Source organism: Carcharhinus amblyrhynchos, unplaced genomic scaffold (genome assembly GCF_965287045.1).
Source record: "Carcharhinus amblyrhynchos unplaced genomic scaffold, sCarAmb.v2.hapA scaffold_49, whole genome shotgun sequence".
NCBI lineage: Eukaryota > Metazoa > Chordata > Chondrichthyes > Carcharhiniformes > Carcharhinidae > Carcharhinus > Carcharhinus amblyrhynchos.
The window spans coordinates 1733804-1756841 of record NW_027649790.1 but is presented as its reverse complement, the minus strand read 5'-3'; the positions used below and the strand labels follow the sequence as shown (position 1 = coordinate 1756841).

At 42.3% G+C, this 23038-nt stretch overlaps 1 protein-coding gene across 1 annotated transcript in view; it reads right to left on the bottom strand.

The window, feature by feature from the left end:
* Positions 1-4997: 4997 nt before the first annotated feature.
* chek1 (checkpoint kinase 1) overlaps positions 4998-23038 on the bottom strand; it is a 32512-nt gene continuing 14471 nt past the window's right edge. The window contains exons 6-12 of the mRNA XM_080182218.1: positions 22532-22636; positions 19085-19180; positions 16598-16709; positions 14645-14822; positions 13686-13817; positions 12419-12520; positions 4998-7507 (exon numbers count right to left, since the gene is read on the bottom strand). Of these exons, the coding sequence (XP_080038344.1) occupies positions 7412-7507; positions 12419-12520; positions 13686-13817; positions 14645-14822; positions 16598-16709; positions 19085-19180; positions 22532-22636 (821 nt within the window). The 3' untranslated portion in view covers positions 4998-7411. The remainder of the gene's footprint in view (positions 7508-12418; positions 12521-13685; positions 13818-14644; positions 14823-16597; positions 16710-19084; positions 19181-22531; positions 22637-23038) is intronic.

Here is a 23038-nt window from a genome sequence, read left to right as displayed (position 1 = left end):
GGGTGTATACGTACATGAGTCATTGAAGGTGGCTGTACAGGTGGAGAGTGTGGTTAATAAAGCATACAGTATCAAAGATTTAATTAATAGGAACATGGAGTACAAGAGCAAGGAGGTTTGGTGGACTTGTGCAAGTTACTCGTTTGTCTTCAACTGGAATATTGTGTCCAGTTCTGGCCACCGCACTTTAGGAAGGATGTGAAGGCATTAGAGTGTAGGAAAGATTCAGGTGAATGATTTCTGGATAAAGAATTTCAGTTATGAAGACAGATTGGAGAAATCAGAAATGTTTTCCTTGGAAGAGAGAAGGTTGAGGGGAGATTGAAAGAGCTATTTTCAAAATCATAAGTAGATAGGGAAAAACTGTTCCCATTCACAAAAGGATCAAGGGTGAATGGGCACAGATTTAAAGTAATTAGTAAAAGACTCAAAAGTGATCAGAAAATAATCTTTTTCAGGCAGCAAGAGGTTAAGGTTGGGAATGTACTGCCTGAGAGTATGGTGGAGGCAGGTTCAACCAGGACATTCAAAAGGAAATTAGATTGTTATCTGAAAAGGAAGAACGTGTAGAATTACAGGAACGAGTGTCCTGAAGTGTTATACATCTCCTCTCCTTGGCTTCCTTTGAGCTTCAACTGTTCTGTCCTACTGGGACTAATGTCCTCTGATTGGATTGAAATCAACTCATTAGCCAGGCTCCAATTCAGCTCATTCTTTCCCATGAACTACATACTAAAGAATTCCTCATCTCCCCACAGTCTCCTCCTCCTATAAAAAAACTCTAACTTTTATCTAAACTTGACATTGGCGAACCATTACTTGGTAATTTCTCTCATTTTCCCTCCATTACACGGTGGGCTTTGGCCCTTCCTTTGGGTTTCTCTGCATTTGTTTGAACAATAGTGATTCCCACTATTGGTGTGTGGACCTGGCAGGAGTGTGAGCACTGCACCTATTATCATCGCATGCTCAACTTCAGTTAAAGAGAAAGATCGAGAGAAAAAGGGAGTGACAGAAATAAAGAACAAAATATAAAGTACATAGATATAAATATATATGAAAAAAAGTTGTTTATTGGTTGGAAATGGACTTAAACCAGTGTCCAACATTAAATTTGATTCTCCAATAGGACAGCACCTACTGAAAAATCCGTGTGTGCTAAGAATTATACCGACAACCAATTTAAGATTAGACCAAAGCGTGGCTCACTTACACTTGCTAGGAGCTTGGGGTGAACAGCCATTCACTGATGAATTCCCCATTGGCAACACCTTAACCAATCAAGAGTCAACTTGCCTGTTTGAATTTCAACAAAAGCTTGCATTTTTCATGATATCAATTTGACCAATCAACATCCTTTTCCTATGCAGTATAAATTTGAAGTTCACCTGATCTTTGCAAACAAAAAAGCATTGCACTTCTTTTAATTCAAAGAAAGCCTGGGGGAACAGCCATTCTGACATTTAGTATTCTTGTAGTCTGATCCTGATGAGTCCAAGACAAAAAACTTCAGCAGCATGTCTTGTTTCAGGAACACTCAAATTTTGTACCACCTCTAGAGACAGACTGACAACAGTATACTCCACTATCATCAATAAATATTACCATGATGTACCACAAGTCTCTATTATTGACCTATGAGGGTGGCACATTGGCACAGTGGTTAGCACTGCTGCCTCTCAGCATCACAGAGCCAGGTTCAGTTCTCAGCTTGGGTCACTGTGTGGAGTCTGCAAGTTCTCCCCACGTCTGCATGGATTTCCTCCGGGTGCTCTGGTTTCTTCGCACAGTCCAAAGTGCTGGTTAGGTGCATTGGCTGTGCTAAATTCTCCCTCAATGTACCGGAACAGGCACTGGAGTGCATTGATTTTCACATTGCAATGTTAATGCAAGTAAACTTTAGATCCAAGTTGATAAGTACCTTAATTGCAAAGTGAATTGTACATTTATATAGCACCTGTAACATAAGTTAAAAAAAATCCCAAATTAGGTCATATGGGGGGGGCAGAGGAGCTGCTGTTAGACAAAATCTAACAACCCAGCTATTTATGGACATATTAGGCCAAACAAACAGAAGCTTGGTCACAATGTGGTAAGTCCTAAGGAACAGACATGGCAGAGAGAGATTAGGGGGTGGCGCAGGGGAGGGGTGTGGATTTCCAGGGCCTTTGGACACAGCATGCAACAATTTCAAAAGGAAAGCTAATCACTAATCCAGGATATATTTCACGTTACATAGATGTAACTCACAAAGCCAAGGCGGCATTACCAAAACCAACAAAAGAATTGACACAGACACAATGGACTAAATGGCTTTTCTGGTGATTCTCACCATAGATTAGCTCAGGGTTCAGATTCAATAGCCCTCCCTAATTTTATCAGTAATTGCTCAAGTAAATCTCGTCAATCTCACCCTGTGCTATGACAATTGTGTTCCATCTGCAAGTTTTGAAACAAATAAGAACATAAGAACATAAGAAATAGGAGCAGGAGTAGGCCATCCAGCCCTTCGAGCCTGCCCCGCCATTCAATAAGATCATGGCTGATCTGTCGCTGCTCAGTTCCACATTCCCGCCCTCTCCCCATAACCCTTAATCCCCTCTCCTATCAAAAACCCATCAACCCGCGTCTTAAAAATATTTAGCGAGGCAGCCTCCACCACTTCAACGGGCAGAGAATTCCAGAGATTCACCACCCTTTGAGTGAAGAAGTTCCTCCTCAACTCTGTTCTAAACCGCCCCCCTTTTATCTTGAGGCTGTGCCCCCTAGTCCTACTGTTTTTTGAGCGGGAAGAGTCTCTCCACCTCTATCCTATCCATCCCATTCATCATCTTATACGTCTCAATGAGATCTCCTCTCATTCTTCTAAACTCTAACGAGTACAAGCCCAGTTTATTCAGCCTCTCCTCATAGCTCAACCCCCTCAACTCCGGTATCAGCCTAGTAAACCTCCTCTGCACTCCCTCCAAGGCCAAAATATCTTTGCGCAGGTGCGGCGCCCAAAAATGCACACAGTAAATAGATTGTGTAGTCATACTTTATCATATTTACCATAAAGCCCTCAGAAAGGATCACCCTCTTTTGAAAAGAATGTTCCTTCCCTGAGTAATGTTAGTATTGTGAAATAGGATATTTTTCCCAATGAGTGCAAACACCAAACACTCCCTGGACAGGTACTATATGATGTAAATCCCAGGGTGGAGTTCCTGCTACGTTACCACATTAATGTGGCTTAATTCTCAATCTCACTGTGGGGTATTCATATCCCAATGCTACTCCAGTAAAACTGAGACTGATAGATTTTTGTTAAAGACCTTAAGACATAGGAACAGAATTAGGCCATTCTGCTCAACGAGTCCATTCTGCTTGGCTGATACTTTTCTCACCCCCATTCTCCTGTCTAAAGATATTAAAGGATGGGGATAGATATAAAGTTAGTTTGCAGATCAGCCATGATCTCATTGGATGGCAGAACAGGCTCAATGGGATAAATGGTTTCCTCCTGTCCCTACATTTATGGATAAAAGATCCCATGGAACTATTTAAAAGGCAGCAGATTCTTCCAGTACCTTGGCCAACATTTATCTCTCAGCCAAAATTATTAAAATGTATTATCTTTTAATTGATATAATTGCAATTTGTTTGATCTTGCTGAGTGCAAACTGACTGTTGCTTCTTACAATTAGCAAATATCCTTTGAAAGTACTGAAAAGCCTATAAAGGATGACCTGAGGTTGCGAAAGATGCTACAGAAATTCAGGTTTGTAAACTCATCACTCGACTATAAAGAGTACATGCAGTTCTAGAACAAAGATATTGAAGTATACCCACACTGGCACCAAGGAAGTTTAAAAAACATTTATCTTACCTACATGGTATGTGGATTATGTTGTCAATGTGGGTGATATGTTACTTGAGAGGCTCACCTCATTGCTCAGGAATCATCAGGTTAGTCTCACCCAGATATGTTTCTCATTCCTCAGGCCCAAGGTGAGATAAACATTAGAGTATTCACCTGAATCGAGACGCAGCTGCAAATGTTTCAACTGCAACCCACCTGACTTTTTATCTGATCGAGATATTTAAAATGTTTCAAGGAGTCAACGGCGAGAGAAACTACTTCCTCTGGTTGGGAAACCCAGAACAAGGGAACATAATCTTAAAATTAGAAGTGGGTTATTGAAGAGGGAAATCAGGAGCATTTTTTCCATTCAGAGGGGAACATAAATCTGGGCAATTCGCGCAAGTCTTAATGAAATTGTACAAGGGTTTCTGAGGCCACGCCTCAAGCATTATGTAGTTGTGGTCTCCTTAGCTGGAGGAGGAAATATTTGTCTTAGACAACAAAGGTTCAGTCAACTTACTCCTGTGAGGAACTGAGCTGACCGGGTCTATATTCCGAAGAATTAGGTGAATGAAAGCTATCATTAAAACACACAAAATTCTTAAGCAACTTGACAGCAGAAGTCTCATGTTTGGGGAGTCAATGGAATAAAGATATCAAAAGAAATCCTTGGAGCAGGCTTGGAGGGCCAAATGGCCTCCTCCTGCTCTTATCTTCTGTGTTTCTATATGGAGCAAAGACAGCAAAATTTAATTGATGAACAACTGAAATCTAACTATGATTACCTGTGCCACTGAAGGTGAGGAGAGGGGAGGGGTAATGTTTTTGTCTGTTTGCAAACAGTCTCTGGTGTTATTTCAAATGGGGTTTATTACATTTTCTGTACTAAACTGATAAATCCGATACATATTAAAAACGAAGAGCTCAGTGTTATCACACCACATTGCTAAACCCATTTCAACATGTAAAGAGCTTGTGATGTAGGCATCAAATCCTACCACCGTTCCGTGTTATTAGAAAATGGAGCAGCATATACAGACAGAAACACTTTATTCGTTATTTTCCATACACATTTAAAAGGTTTGTTAGAAACTCTCCCAGAATGATAACTCTTGCAGTGGGCGGGCTGGGGGGGGGGTGGTAATCAGCCCCTCCCTCTCTCAAACAGTATCAGCACTGCATCCGCTTAGCAAAAGCTAACCAAACTGAGTGAACCTCATGGACAAAACAAAGCAGCGTTGTAAAGGGAAAACATCAACTTTTAGTTAGGGAGTGCGAAGGTCAGGGTAAAAAGGAGATAGATAACTTTAAAAATGCTGGAAATTTTGAATCAAAATACATAATGGAGTAGAGAGAAAAACAGTCCCACCTGAAACATTAGCCTGCCCCTCCTTCTCGAGGCACTCGGCAATTTCCAAGCATCTCTCACATTTGACTTGTACTCATCAGCTGGGGGTGGGGGAAGAGATAGCTTCATGCCAACAGCTACCGTCATATAATCCTGAAAGTTGCCCCTTCTACAGAACAATTGCTTCCCTAAGATTCAATAAGCTGAGCTGTCGCAAAGTCTACAAAGAGCAGTCAGAATTTCACATAGACAAATATATCTACAAACAAACAGAAAAACTAGAAAGATCACAAACTGGATTATTTAAACAGTTGATGGCTAGTTATTTTGTGGGGCCTATCTATTTTAACCCAAGGAGGAGCATCAAGCTGGCATGGCCATCAGACAGAATCACTTTAGCCCAAGTGAGGGCCACACTGCAATAGCGCAATTCTATGAACCAAAAATTTGTACCTAAAAGTGAGAGTCACATTTCCCACTTCCCCAGGGAGCAGCAAAAATGAAATCAGGGTCTAGTCACAGCAGACAAACTGAGACTCTTTTCGTTTTACCGTGTTTCAGAAAATATTTATTTATGGTGTTTCAGTGGCCTGCTCTCATATTGTGAAATTGTTACACTTCAGCAAGTGAGAATTCGCCACTCGACTTGTAGATGGTGCTTGGAGCATTACTGTGGCCTTCCACTGGTAATGCTATCATCTTTTAATAAGCAGGACGATAAAGGAGCCAAAGAACAACATAAGCATGAGTTCCCGTGTCCCAACATAGGGATAGAAGCTGCAATATACAACTCATTCAAGCCAGTTTCATAGCATACCTAAAGTTTAGCCTGGGGCAGAAATAAATTGCAATTGCAAAACAAAAATATTGCTAGTGTTAATTTGTCAACCTGATCATAGCTGAATCCTTCTGTACCCTTAATTGAAATTTAATCCTCAAAAGTGCTGATTTTGCTTTTGTAAAATTGTGTATGATTTACCATAAAGTGTTTCATACTGTAACAGTGGATTCAGGGTACACAGTCTACAATATATAGTCGAGTTGATTTGGTAATCCTATGCAAGCTAGTTACTTTTTTAAGAAGATAAAATTAACTAACTCAAAGTTGTGCCAGGTGTGCACATCTGATTCACCAGTTAGAGAAATGACAGGATTTTCTGCAAAGCGAAGGCACGAGAATGAACCTTTGGATGTGGAGCGGGGTATCCAAAAAGCCCACTGCTAGTGGAATTACATCCCCTGCCAGTACATTCATCACAAGATATGTTGATGTGATTGTACAGACAAGCATTCTAGTAATATTTAGATGCAGTGCTCCACATACAGTCCTTGAACAGATAATTTGAAAAACTAATATTGCGCCCTTTATTCTAACTAAAATAGTTAAACTAGACACCAAATCTATGACTGTGCATTCTATAATACTAACAGCAGAGTGACTCCTACAGAATCTAATGGTCAAGTTGCAAATTCTCATCAATTCTAATCCCTCACCCATCTCTGCATTTTGAATCAAACACTCAGAATTCAGTTAGGAATGCTGAGTGTATTAAAAGAGAAACCCATCAAAAACAGTTCGACATCTTTCCTGACCTACAGGTGCTAACTCCAACAGACCTCCTTGTCTTGTATGTAAACGACATTGTGACTACACTAGAAAAGTTCTTGTTTTCAAAAAAAATGCTTTCCAAACATTTTGGAAGCCAATTGATCCACATGTTGGGAGATACCAGCTAAACCACCAAGGGGAGGATTCACTGTTGCCTTCATTCTCATTTTTCCGACATTCGTCCACAGGCTGTGTTTTGTGTGCGGATACACGGATGCTCCACAAGGTCAGATCAATTTCAGAGTGTTGCACATAATTGGGAAAATTCTACAAATTTCAGAAGCTCCTCCCAACTCGTAAAAATGCAAAAGAATGAAGCATCCAGTTTGTTTCTGGGAGAAATTCAAGTACTGACTCTGCCAGAGTCTGGAGGAGAGAAGCACTAGAATCCTGAGTGTGAGATCATTTGCTCAGAGTTTAAAATCTACATTTTGGCTGATGATCCATTGCTTGAAGTCTCTGTAAACTACAATAGGGGACTAACTTTCAACGCTCAAACATACACACAAGTTCACAGTGTCTACAAGCTGGGTGGGAATAGGTATCCCAGCCATTATCCCACCACAATTCCTTTCAGCAGTCACATTCCAGCGGAGATACGACACAAAGTTCAGATTACAGGCAGGAGGACTTTCTGAGTGAAGATGATGTCACTCAGTTTGTGTTTGATGGTCACAAAGTGTCTTTTGAATTCTAGACCATCTCCCTGCAAGGAAGAAATAAATAAAAGTCAGTGCAAAAACATAGGTTAGAAGGCAATTCCAAAGAGAAACGAACTGCAGAATATTAAAACACTTAAGTCTTCCTGTAAAATGTTTCATGAGAAACATGTGGCCCTATATGGGGATGGAGGAGTGTCGGTGGGGGGCGGAGGGGAGGGTCACTTTATGCAGGGATCATTTGATATGTATGTTCTCTTGGGAACCCCTCCACCCCAGCTCATCAAAAAGACAATTTTACGAATTGTAACTATCTGGTCATTATCAGTGTTGTTTGTGGAGGCTTGCTGTACATTTATTGCTGCATTTCCCACTTTGCAACATGACTGCACTTCAAAACACTGGTTGCAAACTCCTTTAGGGCATCCAGTGATTGTGAGGGCCGCTGTATAAACACAAGTCTTACTCCACGTAAAGCCACTATTCACACCTTCAATTTGTTACGTTCTGTTTCTGATCTCAGTTGGGGTGGTTGTCGGGTGTCACAAAATCCGCCAATGCAGGAGGCCATTTGGCCCATCGAGTCTGCACCAACCATGATCCCACCCTATCCCCATGACCCTTTGCATTTACCCTAGCTAGTTCCCCTGACACTAAGAGGCAATTTAGCATGGCCAATTCACCTAACCCACATATCTTTGGACTGTGGGAGGAAACCAGAGCACCCAGAAGAAACCCATGCAGACACCTGGAGAACATGCACACTCCAGACAGATAGCGACCCAAGCTGGGAATCGAACCCAGGTCCCTGGCCCTCTGAGGCAGCAATGCCATCCACTGTGCTGGAACACTTAAAACGTTTCCTTGGTTTCTTTCATGGACATGCGCATCACTGGCAAGGCCAGCATTTGTTGCCCATCAATTCTGTGGCTTGCAAGACCATTTCAGAGGGCAGTTAGAAGTCAACCATATTGCTGTGGCTCTGGAGTCACACGTAGGCCTGACAAGGCAAGAATGGCAGATTTCCTTCACTAAAGGGCATTAGTGAAATTAGATGGGTTTCTATAACAACCGATGATGGTTTTATGATCACCATCACCAAGACTAGCTTTCAATTCCAGATTAATTGTATTTAAATTCCACCAGCTGCAGTACCGGGATTTGAACCCATGTTTCCAGAGCATTAGTCTGGTCCTCTGGATGACTTGTCCAGTGACATTACCATCTTCCTATAAAGCAAGATGTGCAAAAGGGCAGAACTGGGAGAAGCACAGATATCTGAGGGTAGTGGGGAGGTTATAGAGATGGAGAGATTTAAAAAGCAGAACGTAAATCTTAAAACAAAGGTGCGAGGGATCAAGAACTAATACAGGGCAACAATCACAGGGTGACTGGGATTTGGTGCAAGGTAGGATACAGGCAGTGCATTTTTGAAAAACTTAAGTTTGTGGAGAAAGAAGCCCAAGTTGCAGCATGTTGGAAGCGTCAAGCCTGGAGCTAAGAAAGAATGAGGGTTTCAGCTGAAGCTGAGATGAAGCAAGAGTGGATTTGGGTGTTGTTAAGGAGATGAAAGTAAGTAGTTTTAGTAATAGTGTGGGCATGTGATCAGAGGCCCATCTCTGGGTCAAATAACACCCAGGTTGCGGCCGGGGTGGGATTGTGGTCAGTGCGGACTCGGCTGACTGGTTTCTTTCTGCACTGTAGGGATTCTATGAATTTGGTTCAGCATCAGACAGATGCCAGGGAGAGGGATGTAGACTTAGCTAGAATTCTTACTGCCTCTCAGTGACCCCTGCTGGTAACATGTGTAGAGAGGACAGGTTGGCTTTGAATTAAAGGCATTGCAGCAAATAATTACACTTCAAAGATGATCACTTTGGTCAGGCACTCCTTAACAGTTCATGTGCAAACAAACACCAGCTCGTCAGGAATTTAAAAATATTTCAAAAATCGTGAAAACATGTTTCTCCCATAACACATTCTTTCAACCCTTCTAGCACAGTAAGATGCAGGGGTTTTGGACATGAAGCCAATTGGCCCTTCCTTCACATGGGTCTGAACTGAGGCTGAATCGCAGACATAAATCTGTAGATGGACTTGGGCCAAATTAGAGTTCAAAAGTTTAGAGAGTCTAGTTTACAAAGCAGACATCAGATTCAATCAAATTGAAATCCAAAGCCATTGGGGACACTAACACTCCTTCTCTAACTATTTTCAGTAATTGTGCTGATTCTTACTGATGCCAAATCTGCTTGTTTACATTGTGGAGCTGACCCAGCAGGGGAAAATATACTGCACACACATAAGGTGCATGTATACACAGTTGCTCTAAAGCTGTTACAGGATCTCAGGACTTTCCCAGATATCCAGAAAGAAAGATGTCTAACGTCCTTTCGGGAAGGAAATCTGCTATTCTTATCAGGTCTGGCCTCAATGTGACCCCAAACCCCCAGCAATGTAATTAACCATTAACTGCCTCCTGAAGCACTCTGTTCAAGAGTAACTACTAAGGATGGGCAACAAATGCTGGCCTTGTCAGCAATGCCTACATCAGATGACAGAATAAATAATGCGTGCACCATGCAATAGGGAAAACACTGTGCTGGGATGTATAAACTGATTGACACCGAGTTTTGTCGCTGCCACAAGCTGTATGCCTGAGACTTGAACAGAATTTTCTGTCAGACGTATCAGGCAAAAAGCCAGGGTCATTTCAATGACTTCAACAGAAGCCGTACTGGGTCATTCAGGTACAGTGCACTTGATGTTGGGAGTTATTGAAAGCAACCTTGTGCAAATGGGGTATTAGATATTGTGGACAAGTCGCCAGGACCGGATGGAATGCATCCGAGGGTTCTGAAAGAAATGGCAGAGGTGATAGTGGATGCCTTGGTGGTTATTTTCCAGACGTCGCTGGATTCCGGGGAAGTGCCGGAAGATTGGAAAACGGCTAATGTTACGCCGTTGTTTAAGAAGGGTGCCAGGCAAAAGGCAGGGAATCATAGGCCGGTTAGTTTAACGTCTGTTGTAGGTAAAATGTTAGAAACCGTCATCAAGGAGGAAATAGCGAGGCATCTTGAGGGGAATTGCTTGATAGAGCAGACGCAGCACGGTTTCGTTAAAGGGAAGTCGTGTCTGACAAATTTACTGGAGTTCTATGAGGATGTGTCTAGGGCGGTGGATAGAGGAGAGCCGGTGGATGTGGTCTTTCTTGATTTTCAGAAGGCGTTTGACAAGGTACCTCACAAGAGGTTATTGCAGAAGGTCAGGGGACATGGAGTTGGGGGTAGGGTGTTAGCGTGGATAGAGGATTGGTTGTCAAATAGGAGGCAGAGAGTGGGGGTCAATGGGTGCTATTCAGATTGGCGGATGGTGACTAGTGGAGTGCCCCAGGGGTCGGTGCTGGGGCCTCAGCTATTTACCATTTATATAGATGATCTGGAGGAGGGAACAGAGTGTAGGGTGTCGAAATTTGCTGATGACACCAAGATTGGTGGAACGGCAAATTGTGCGGAGGGTGTGGACAGTCTGCAGGAGGATCTAGATAGGCTGGGCGAATGGGCCAGGAAATGGCAAATGGAATTTAATGTTGGCAAGTGCGAGGTGGTCCACTTTGGTAGGAATAATGGTAGGAAGGATTATTACTTAGGTGGCGAAAAACTGCAGCAGGCGACAGTGCAGAGGGACCTTGGGGTCCTTGTGCATGAGTCACAAAAACCCAGCCTGCAGGTGCAGCAGGTGGTCAGGAAGGCGAATGGGATGCTGGCCTTCATAGCGAGGGGGATTGAATATAAAAGTAGGGAGGTCTTGCTGAGGCTGTATAGGGCATTGGTGAGGCCGCAGCTGGAGTACTGTGTGCAGTTTTGGGCGCCGTACTTACGCAAGGATATTTTGGCCTTGGAGGGAGTGCAGAGGAGGTTTACTAGGCTGATGCCGGAGTTGAGGGGGTTGAGCTATGAGGAGAGGCTGAATAAACTCGGCTTGTACTCGTTAGAGTTTAGAAGAATGAGGGGAGATCTCATTGAGACGTATAAGATGATGAATGGGATGGATAGGATAGAGGTGGAGAGACTCTTCCTGCTCAGAAAGGATAGTAGGACTAGGGGCACAGCCTCAAGATAAAGGGGGGGCGGTTTAGAACGGAGTTGAGGAGGAACTTCTTCACTCAAAGGGTGGTGAATCTCTGGAATTCTCTGCCCGTTGAAGTGGTGGAGGCTACCTCGCTAAATATTTTTAAGACGCGGGTTGATGGGTTTTTGATAAGAGAGGGGATTAAGGGTTATGGGGAGAGGGCGGGAATGTGGAACTGAGCCACGACAGATCAGCCATGATCTTATTGAATGGCGGGGCAGGCTCGAAGGGCTAGATGGCCTACTCCTGCTCCTATTTCTTATGTTCTTATATCTGACCATTCTCACAGCCACCGTTTTAAAGCTTGCAATGCTTTGCTGAGCACCAATGCTCATAAAACTGGGGATGCAAACACCTTCTCTTTACTTCCTCATCCCTAAGTAAATTTGATAATCAGGACTCGTTGCTTTATTAAGTTTTTTTTCTCATTAGACTACTTGTTCAACTAAATCCAATTGAAAATCCAAAGGGAAAAATAGAACAGCACTAAACCTCAAGAGGCTAAACATCAACACGTGGATCTACCAAATAATATTTTGCTGGATGCACTATTCCATACTTATCCAACATTTTTATTCGTACAGGGGTAAATAGCATTATACTGCTCCACTTCTGACAAATTCATGAGATTCCAGGATAATGTAGGTCAGGAATTCTTTGCTTCATGGTAGAGACTGATCAGATAAACCATAGTAAATCTGTCAGTGAAAATTGTTAATTGCCAAAAGGGAACCACTTAGTAATATTCAACAACTCTCTTAAATTATCTCATTCTGTGCAAGAAAACCTGTAAATAAGATTGACAGATAACTATTTTTTAATTTTACCTTGGACAGTCTGAAATCCACCAGAATCCTCTCATTCATCTCGATCAGATTCACTTTGACTATCAACTTGTTGTTCCGTCTGTCCATTGTTGATATGGTCACCTGGAAAAGCAGCACATGTGTACATGAATCTTTGAAAAATGCCTCCGCCCAGTTAATGTGAGCAGGTGGTACGATTTATTGTGGAGCCCTGAAGATTCATAAGAACATAAGAAATAGGAGCAGGAGTAGGCCATCTAGCCCTTCGAGCCTGCCCCACCATTCAATAAGATCAAGGCTGATCTGTTGTGGCTCAGTTCCACATTCCCGCCCTCTCCCCATAACCCTTAATCCCCTCGCTTATCAAAAACCCATCAACCCGCGTCTTAAAAATATTTAGCGAGGCAGCCTCCACCACCTCAACGGGCAGAGAATTCCAGAGATTCACCACCCTTTGAGTGAAGAAGTTCTTCCTCAACTCCGTTCTAAACCGCCCCCCCTTTATCTTGAGGCTGTGCCCCCGAGTCCTACTGTCCTTTCTGAGCGGGAAGAGTCTCTCCACCTCTATCCTATCCATCCCATTCATCATCTTATATGTCTCAATGAGATCTCCCCTCATTCTTCTAAACTCTAACGAGTACAAGCCTAGTTTATTCAGCCTCTCCTCATAGCTCAACCCCCTCAACTCCGGCATCAGCCTAGTAAACCTCCTCTGCACTCCCTCCAAGGGCAAAATATCCTTGCGTAAGTACGGCGACCAAAACGGCACACAGTACTCCAGCTGCGGCCTCACCAATGCCCTATACAGCTGCAGCAAAACCTCCCTACTTTTATATTCAATCCCCCTCGCTATGGAGGCCAGCATCCCATTAGCCTTCCTGACCACTTGCTGCACCTGCAGGCTGGGTTTTGCGACTCATGCACAAGGAACCCAAGGTCCCTCTGCACCGTCGCCTGCTGCAGTTTTTCGCCACCTAAGTAATAGTCCTTCCTACCATTATTCCTACCAAAGTGGACCACCTCGCACTTACCAACATTAAATTCCATTTGCATTAAATTCACTCTTGCTTGAAGATAGTGTCCCGTGTTCAATACTGTCTGCATTCATATATTAACGATCTATGCTCATTACTCTCTCTTTTCTATATAACCAACCTGTTCTCACTCTCTCCATTCCTACATTGCTGACCTGTTCTCATTACTCTTTCAGTTCCAAAGGAAAAAATGAATAAACACTTGAGAGAGTAGAATGCAACAAAATGTTAATATTTCTTGCTTAATCTATTACCTGGTTATTGCAGTTCTTCTTCCAAGTGTAGCCCAGTTTCTCACAAACCTCCTTCAGGGCCAGGTAAGAATGTTCAGCATTCAACTTTGTGAAGAATCGAGTCATTCGTTTCACTAGCCTTTGCCAAGGATTCTGTAAATCAAGCAGTGTATTGTTAGCAGAGGCACTCTGATGGAGCACACAAACAACTCATTAAAACTGTTTTAAAGAGCAAGTTAAAGGTGCATTTCCTATAGAATGCAAAGTTAGGAGGATCTGATGATCATAGTTCCACTTTAGGATTTGTTTTAGCCATATGTAGATGTAGAACTAGTAATGGGAACATTATTTTGCTAACTACAAATGCAACTAATACAATAAAATCCAGATTTCTCATTAAGATACATACAAGTCCCAGCTTTAGTGTGACCAAAAGAAAAAGAAAATCAACCCTATGGTCCTTTGAGTCTGCTCCATGATTGTTCAATACAATCATGGCTACTCCTCTGCCTCAACTCAACTTTACACTGCTCTTTGGGTCTCTAAGCAAAATCCATCTGTTCTACCTCTGCAGCATGTTGGGATGTTTTGTCACATTAAATGCACTACATAAATAAAAGTTGCTGTTGAGGGTGTTTGATGACATCTTAAAAACAATGCAGCCTTGCAACCCTTGCAGTGGCACAGTGGTTAGCACTGCTGCCTCACAGCGTCAGGGACCCAGGTTCAATTCCTGGCTTGGGTCTCTGTCTGTGTGGAGGTTGCACGTTCTCCCCACTTTTGTGTGGGTTTCGTCTGGGTGCTCCGGTTTCCTCCATTGTCCAAAGATGTGCAGGTTGGGTGAACTGGCCATGCTAAATTCTCCCTCAGTGTACCCAAAGAGGTGCCGGAATGTGGTGACTAACTTCATTGCAGCGTGAATGTAAGCCTACTTGTGACTAATAAATAAACTTAAGTGTTAGTGAATGAATCAGTTTTACCTGTGATGATCCAGGTGTACTTTGCAATTGGCTGCCAACAAGCATGTGATCTGTGCAGGTAGGCTGGGAGAAGCTAATCCCCTGCACCAGATTATCAATGCTGGAGTGACTGGATTCCCATGATGACACAGCAACCCGAGGTTCAGGCTGGGAGCTCGAATACCTGGTTTGATCCTCACTATAATATGTTAAAAAAGTGGTAGAAAACACAGACTGGAATTTAGAATGTGCAACAGGATGAAATTTCTGGTTAGAATGTTTAGAACAGGGGCTATACCCAAATTGTTGGATATTGGAAAGGATATATATTAGAGTATCTACACAGAAAATATAAACTGGAGTATTACAATGCAGTTCCAGTTGGAGGACAGGGATCAATTCTGGTCACCACACCATGAGCATTTACAAATACTGAAGAGGAAGGGGAAAGTGAGGCAAGCTTATGGAATGTCAGCAGAGTACTCTCACCTCGCAGCTGGAAGTTGTATGTACAAGTCCCAGTCACAAAATTTAGGATGACAATATTACCACAGTACTGGGGGGAGCGTTGCACAGCTGGAAGAGCCCTCTTTCAGATGAGATGTTAATTGAGGCCATACCTGTCTTTGCAGGTGGCTAACATGGCACCATGTTGAGAATGGCCCAATATCTCATTAACCAAACTAATATCTATCCCCGAATCAACATCACTAATACTTATCATATTCCTGTGTGCAGGACATCGCTGCGCGTATGTTGCTTGTTACACATCCCATGATGCAATCTCAGCTACACTTCAAAAGTACTTTATTGGGCTGCGGAGAACTTTGGGACTCCCTGAAGCCAGGAAAGGCACCGTTTAGATACAAGTCCTTTCTTTTATCCCAAAGTAAAGGGAGATCAGCTATGTGGGAACACTGGACAAATGCAAGCTTTAAAAGTCTAGACAGGAGACAAACCTCGTTGAGGTACATCAAAAATTAATTAATGGGAGTGAATTTGAAATCGATATCAAAATAGTGCTTTTGTCAAAAAACCACAGAAGGTTTATGGCACGGAAAGAAGCCATTTAGCCCACCGTGTCTGCCTCTACTGAAAAACGAACCATACAACCAAATTGCACTTTCAACCATTTGGTTTGTAGCCCCACAGGTTACAGCAGTTGAGATGCAAATCGTGACACTTTTTTAGTGAGTTGACGGTTATTACCCTTTCAGACCATGAGTTCCCTCTGGGTGAAAACATTTTTAACTCATCTCTCCTGTAATCCTTCAACCAGTTTAAATCTATCCCACTAGTTGGTGATCCTTCTGTTAAAGTACATAAGCCCTTCCCATTCACTCTGTAATGAAAAAGCACCCTCAGAATTCAAGTTAGGAATTTTACTCAATATTTACTTGAGTACATTTTAATCTGACAGGGTGCTAGTGGAATCATAAACGTTAGGAACATTGTAAACACATCAGTTTTTCTTTTAACCAGAGGGGTGAACTATTATGGACTGAATTGTCTCCTCATAATGTAATTGTGCATATGTTAGGAACAAGAGCGTTCATCAAATCCAGTTAGGTCTGCATTAATAGAGCTGGTGTATGGTTCTCACAGCTTAAAGTGTACCTTTTTATTTGAACTCAAAAAAACACCAATCTTTGGGATTCGCTAAAAAGATTTGGATTTTTTTAAAAATGCCCAATATAACCAAGGAAACTATTTGTTGCTGCAGGATACTGCCTGAATTAGACAGTGATTGAGCAGCAAGAGATACATAATCCAACTTTCCAATTAATTCACTAAAACTGAGAATCAGGTAAAACATCCACTTCAGATTAAGCGTTTAAGGCAGCATAACCAAGGCTATTAAAGTTTATGCAATCCCATCAACCCATTCATAAATCAACAAACCTACAATTGTTGGGTTTGCTGCAAGTGACATTTGCCCAAATGTACAATCTTTCAAATCAACCGTGCATTTACCTCCAAGATACACCACTGACAGGGGATAGATCCACGTTGGAATGAATGTGCTTAGAGAAAGGCCCCTGAGAGTCGTTGGGGCTTCCAGAGGACAACCGAGCTCTCTTCACACCTGGGAACAAAAGGAACAGAAGAAACTGAGGACCAGCTGGAAGGCTTCGAAACATAACACGGAATAAAACTCCTGTCTCTCACAAAGTGGGCCACTCTCCTCCCAGGGATGGAGCTCATCACCTAATCAGGTTTCAGTCTTAGCACACGGGCACCAGCTTATCTTCCAAATTCCCCTACTTTCTTCGGAGGCTAAGGAAATTCAACATGTCTGCTAGGACTTTCTCCAAATTTTACAGATGCACCACAGGAAACATTCTTTCCAAATGGGCTTAGTATGGCTCCGGCTCTGACCAAGACCGCAAGAAACTACAAAGGGTTACGGACACAGCCCAGTCCACCATGCAAACCAGCCTCCCATCCACTGACTCCATCTACACTTCCCACTACCTTGGAAATCAAGGACTCCACATGCTCTTCCACCTTCTTCCGTCAGGAAAAAGATACAAGTCTGAGATCATGTACCAACCGACTCAAGAACAGCTACCATCAGACTTATGAATGGATCAACCATATATTAAGCTGATTTTTCTCTACACCCTAGTAATGCCTGCAACACTATATTCTGCACTCTCTCCTTGCCTCCTCCCCTATGTACTCTATGTTTGGTATGTTTTGTCTGTATAGTACGCAATAAACAAAGTTTTCATTGTATCTCAATACATGTGATAATAAATTAAATCAAATTCACTGACCAGTCCCAATAAAAATGATCAGTGACTAATTGGAATTCTGGCTTCAATCCTGTTCATTAAGTGAAAGCACTGGAGAGCGTGCAGGGTAGAACAATAATGACAATGCCAAACGTAAAGGGTATAAGCTATAGTAGACACAAGTTTAAGCTCCACAGTCTTCAAAGAAAGTGGTTAATAAGGAACACCTAATTAAGGATATAAAGTATTAAACGTCAGATAATCAGGAAACTATTCTAAATTAATGCATGAAACAAAGTAGGAACCGAAGACAACAAACTTAAAAAAGCCCAAGGTTAACATTGAACGAGTAGTATTTTGCAAACTAAGTGCTAAATATTTTGAACTGTTAGATTAATGAAGGCAAAGTATGAGTTTTCAAAATGAGAATGAATGTTCTCATGGGACAGTAGGGTATGCAGGGCAGAGGATGGTTTTAGATGGGCCATCAGGCCTTGTGGTTAAATGCTGCATGTCCCAGTGGCTGGGCATCAAAAAACATTTCCAAAATTCCTCAACAGAATTGTTGAGCACTATAGTTAGCACTGCTGCATCACAGTGTCAGGGACCCAGGTTTGATTCAGGCTTTGGTCACTGTCTGTGTGGAGTTTGCACATTCTCCCCATGTCTGTCCAGGGGCTCCAGTTTCCTTCCACAGTCCAAAGATGTGCAAGTTGGTTGACTGGCCATGCTAAAAATTGTGCCGGAGGATTAGCAAGGCAAATGTGTTGGGTTGCAGGAATAGGGCCTGGGTGGTATTGTGGTCGGTACAGACTTGATGGCCCGAATGGCCTCCTTCTGTACTGCAGAGATTCTATGATTCTATGTGAATGAATGGACTTCCCTTTCCCCACTCCTCTCCTCCCAGTAGAGTACAACACAAATGTAATTACCTCACCTCTTCCTAGTGGGAAGAATCAGCACAGCTTCTAACCAATAGTTCCCAATCATTAAACAAAAAATCCTTGATGTGCACAATGGGTCTGTCAACTTCAGCACAGAGAGAACAGATAGGTTGCAATTTCAGAAACACAGAAACTTACAGTTCAGAAGGCCATTCCTCCCACTGTCTGCACCAGCCGTAAAAAAAATCTATCCAAGCTAAAAACTTATTTTCCAGTCTTGATCTATAGCCTTGCAGGTTACAGCACCCACATCTCCAAGTAATTGTTAAAAGTGATGAGGGTTGCTGCCACTCAGTCAGATTCCCAACACCTTCTGGGGAAAAATTAATTTCTCCTCCAACTCTTCTCTAATCCTTCTAACAATTATTTTAAATCTACGTCACTGGGTTATTGATCCCTTCATTGGGGGAAATAGGTCCTTTAAACCCACTCTATCTAGACCTTTTATTTTATACACCTCATTGACATCTCTCCCAAAAGGCAACAATTTAAACCTATCCAATCTTTCTTCACAACTTAACTTCTCCAGCCTTGTAAATCTCGTCTCAATCCTCCCCACTGCAATCACATCCTGAAGAGTGAGGTTACCTGCATCCTTAGAGCTAGAATCTTAAATGATCCAACCAGATTCCAAACAAACTAATCTATCAAATATTGTCTCCGTCAAGCATCATAAAGGAGCTAATTGCATTTTATTTTTGATGTAAATTGAATCTACATCACTTAGAATTTAAATAGCCATAGTTTTTAGATACAATCATTGTGTCACATTTACTTACCCCTTTTAAATTGATTAACAAACCACCGGTCCTTCTTAATCTCTGAAATGGTGGCTCTGCTCTTTGGACTTTCGACCAGAATTTTGTTCAGCAGGCCTGCATAAACGAGACAGACAATCATATACCAGGTAGTGTTACCAAGTCTTCATGGAAATGAGCTATTGTCATTGTAAAGGTGTAAGGGTCTCCTTTCTGCCCCTCTTCACCAGTAACAAGGTATCCGCCATTACATCACACTATAAAACACTCAAACTTTATAACAGTGGAAGTCAGTTTACAGCAGCAGGATGATAGCTACATCAGCTGGGCAGGAAGGGAAAAAAGCAGCAAATGTGTATGACCAACAATAAGCCATTCAATTACATCAAATCTTAACTACGTTTACAAGACTTGATTTCGTAGTTCTCAACAAGCTTGCTGAATAAAAGCCTATTCACCTGAGTTTGGAAATTTTCAATTGACCCCAGATTCTTCAAGGATAAGAATGTCATACTTCCTCTACCCTTTGTGTGAAAAAGTATTAGCTAACATTGCCCTTGAATGGTCTAACACTAATTTTAGAGGGCTACCTGGTTTGGTACCTCCCTCCCATCAGAAGAAATAGTGTCTCTTCCTCTACCAAATCACTTGATTGATAATCTTAAACACCTCAACAAGATTGACTCTTCATCTGCTACACCCATACAACGACTGTGTGTTTTTAGGTTACCCACAGCCACTCATGGGACATCCATAAAGAAAACTCAAAGGGGTAGATTCTTGAAAAAAGAATCAGTAACTCCAGAATGCACATTACAAGGACACCATGGAAAAGTAGTGGCTGTTTTTAACAATGATTAAGGAAGACAAAAAGATTAATGTTTGAAGTTATTACTTCTCTCAATCCAAACTCCTAAGATTTAGTTATGGCCTGGAAACCATTCCTATTGAAGGCAGTGGTGTGAAATGAACAATGGGAATTTATTTGCTTTAGATAATTTCGGCATCAATAGCACTGTCAGAGCATGCTGGTCACTGATACACTGACAGGAACATAAGAGGATTCATGATTCTCACATCACTGCTGCAAACAGGCAAATAGGGAAAAGGGTCACAGAGTCAAACAGCACAAAAAGAGGCCGTGTGGCCCATCGTGTCTGTGCCAGCCATCAAACATCTATCTATTCTAAACCCATTCTGCAGCACTTGGTCCAGAGTCTTGTATGCTATGGTGTTTCAATTTAAATGGCATGAAATCAATGCTCCTGACTTTTGCCTGTTGTTTAATCTTTGCTTTCGATGAGCCTTATAAGTTAGTTTATAAACTAAGTTGCTTACTCTGGTTTATCGAAAGGCTAGGAAAACACGAGGTGTCAATTCTGGTGAGCTCATTGGAGTAGTGGTTTATCATTAACCAGGGACTGTGCCTGTAAGGTCACACTTTAATGTGCGGTGAGCAAGGGCTTTTGCGAGTGATGCTTGATCCTGCTACGGCATTTCAAGCGCTCATCTAAATGCTTCTTAAATATTGAGGGGGTTCCGGCCTCAACCACCCTTTCAGGAAGCGAGTTCCAGATTCCTGCCATCCTTTGGGTGGAAAAGCTTTTCCTCCAATCCCTTTTTACTGCCCTGCTGCTACCTTAAATATATGCCCCCTGGTATGGACCCCTCTATTAAGTGGAAAAGTTCCTTCCCATTTATTCTATGTCCTTCAGGGGTAACTAATTGAGGCCTCAATTAGTTATCCCTCTCAATCTTTTCTGCACTAAGGAGAACAACTTCAGCTTAACCAGCCTCACTTCATAGCTAAAACACTCCAGCCCAGGTAACATCCTGGTGAATCTCCTCTGCACCCTTTCTAATGCAATCAAATCCTACCTGTGGTGACCAGAACTGCACACAATCCTCTAGCTGTGGCCAATGAGTGTTTTATACAGCTCCATAACCTACCTGCTCTTATATGCCATGCCTTGGCTAATAAATGCAAGTATGCCAAATGCACGCTTAACCAACTTATCTACCTGTCCTGCTGCCTTCAGGGATCTATGGACATGCACCCCAAGGTCCCTCTGGTCCTCTGTACTTCCTAGCATCCTACCAGTCATTATGCATTCCCTTGCCTTGTATTCCTGCAGAAATGTATCACCACAAACTTTTCAAGGTTAAATTCCATTTGCCACTTTTCTGCCCATCTGAGCAGCCTGTCAATATCACCCTGTGATCTAAGACTTTCCTGCAAGCTATTTACCACACCAATTTTTGTGCCATCTGCGAGCTTACTGATCACATTCAGTACTGATCCCATTCCTGTTTAGATTATTAGTGTATACTACAAACAGCAAAGAACCCAGTACCAATCCCTGAGGCACACCACAGGATACAAGCTTCCAGTCACAAAACCAACGTTCAGCTATCACCTCTGTCTCCTGCCATTAAGCCCATTTTGGATCCAATCTGCCAAAATGCCTTGGGTCCCATGGACCACCTTTCTGTTCAGTCTCCCAACCAGGACTTGGTCAAAAGCTTTACTGAAGTCCATGTAGACGACATCAACTGCACTGCCCGAGAAACAGGTACATTATGCTGCCAATAACCACAGCCTGAGGTAAATGGACAGACATTAGGGAAGAACAGAGGTACATGCTTTGAAGACAGGATTCAAAGGGCTGTGATGTCTTTGAACAGCTTGCTTCATCCTCTAGGCTCATAGGGAACAGTCACTTGGGCAAAGTATTAGAAACTGGCCCTGCCAATAAAACGATAACCCAACGTATAATGATTAACTAAGATGAGAGAGGAGAAATGATCAGAGAAAACAAAAATGACGGTGTTATCTGAACCTCTCAAAAAAAAAATTGACATTGTAACTATTTGCATTATGCACCTTATCTGTTAGTGTACCGTACAAGATGTACAAGTCTTTCTTTGTCCCACTCACAGAGCTGGCCTGTTATCCATTCCTAGTTTCAGCCATCCTAATAATGATGGTGTCATAGTAATGGAATAGACATTGGCCCTTCAGCCCCTTTGGCCCATTCAGTCATTCAATTAGGTCATAAAATAGATTGCACTTACTCCTTCAGTACTACATTGAAGTACCAGCCCAGATTATAATGTTCAAGTCTCAAAGACTGACACTTGGATATTTTCCCAGGGTAGAAGAGTCAATTATTAGGAGACACAGATTTAAGATAAAAAGGGGGAAAATTTAAAGGTGATGGGGGAGGCAAGTTTTTTTTTAAACCAGAGGGTGTTAAGTGCATAGAACACAGAGGTGGTGGTAGAAGCAGATATAACGTTTAAGGGGCCTGTGCCGTACAGTTCTTTGAGTCTGCAGCCTTCTGACTGAGGGCGAGAATGCCACCCACAGTACTACAAACTTCTAATCTGGTGGCAATTCCTCCTCTATGTAAATTTACCAAGATTTATTGGACTGGTCAAGGAACAGATCACTTATCATTTCCTTACTTAGTGGAACAGGATCGATCTTTTTCCACGGTGTCAGATACAGTTTCTTCTCATTCCAATCACAGTACTCCTGGCAACTGTCCGCAGGCTGGTCCCAGGGTAGCTCTGCAACATATAATCATCCATTCGTAAAAAAACAAACACTAGCACAGTCTCCCTACAGGCCTTCCACTAATGTCACTCTCTCAATGCTCTTCATGATAAGCCTGGCCTGCTTATTTAAATTTTTTGCATGGTTCCAGGAAAACTTCTAGAACGCTCTGCAAGGTAACCTCCGGCTTGCTGCAGGTCTGTGCATGCAGCTCAGGAGACCTTAGGAGCAAAAGAATAGGTCATTTGGTCCTTCAAGACCATGGCTGATGCTTTTGTGGCTTGAGCTCCGCTTTCCTGCCCAACTCCCACCACCCTTGAAGGACATTTAAAATTAATGAAATTTAGAAATGTTATAGCATTCATAACACTTTGAAATGTCAAAAATAAAAGAAAAGACAGTCAGATAGGAATCAG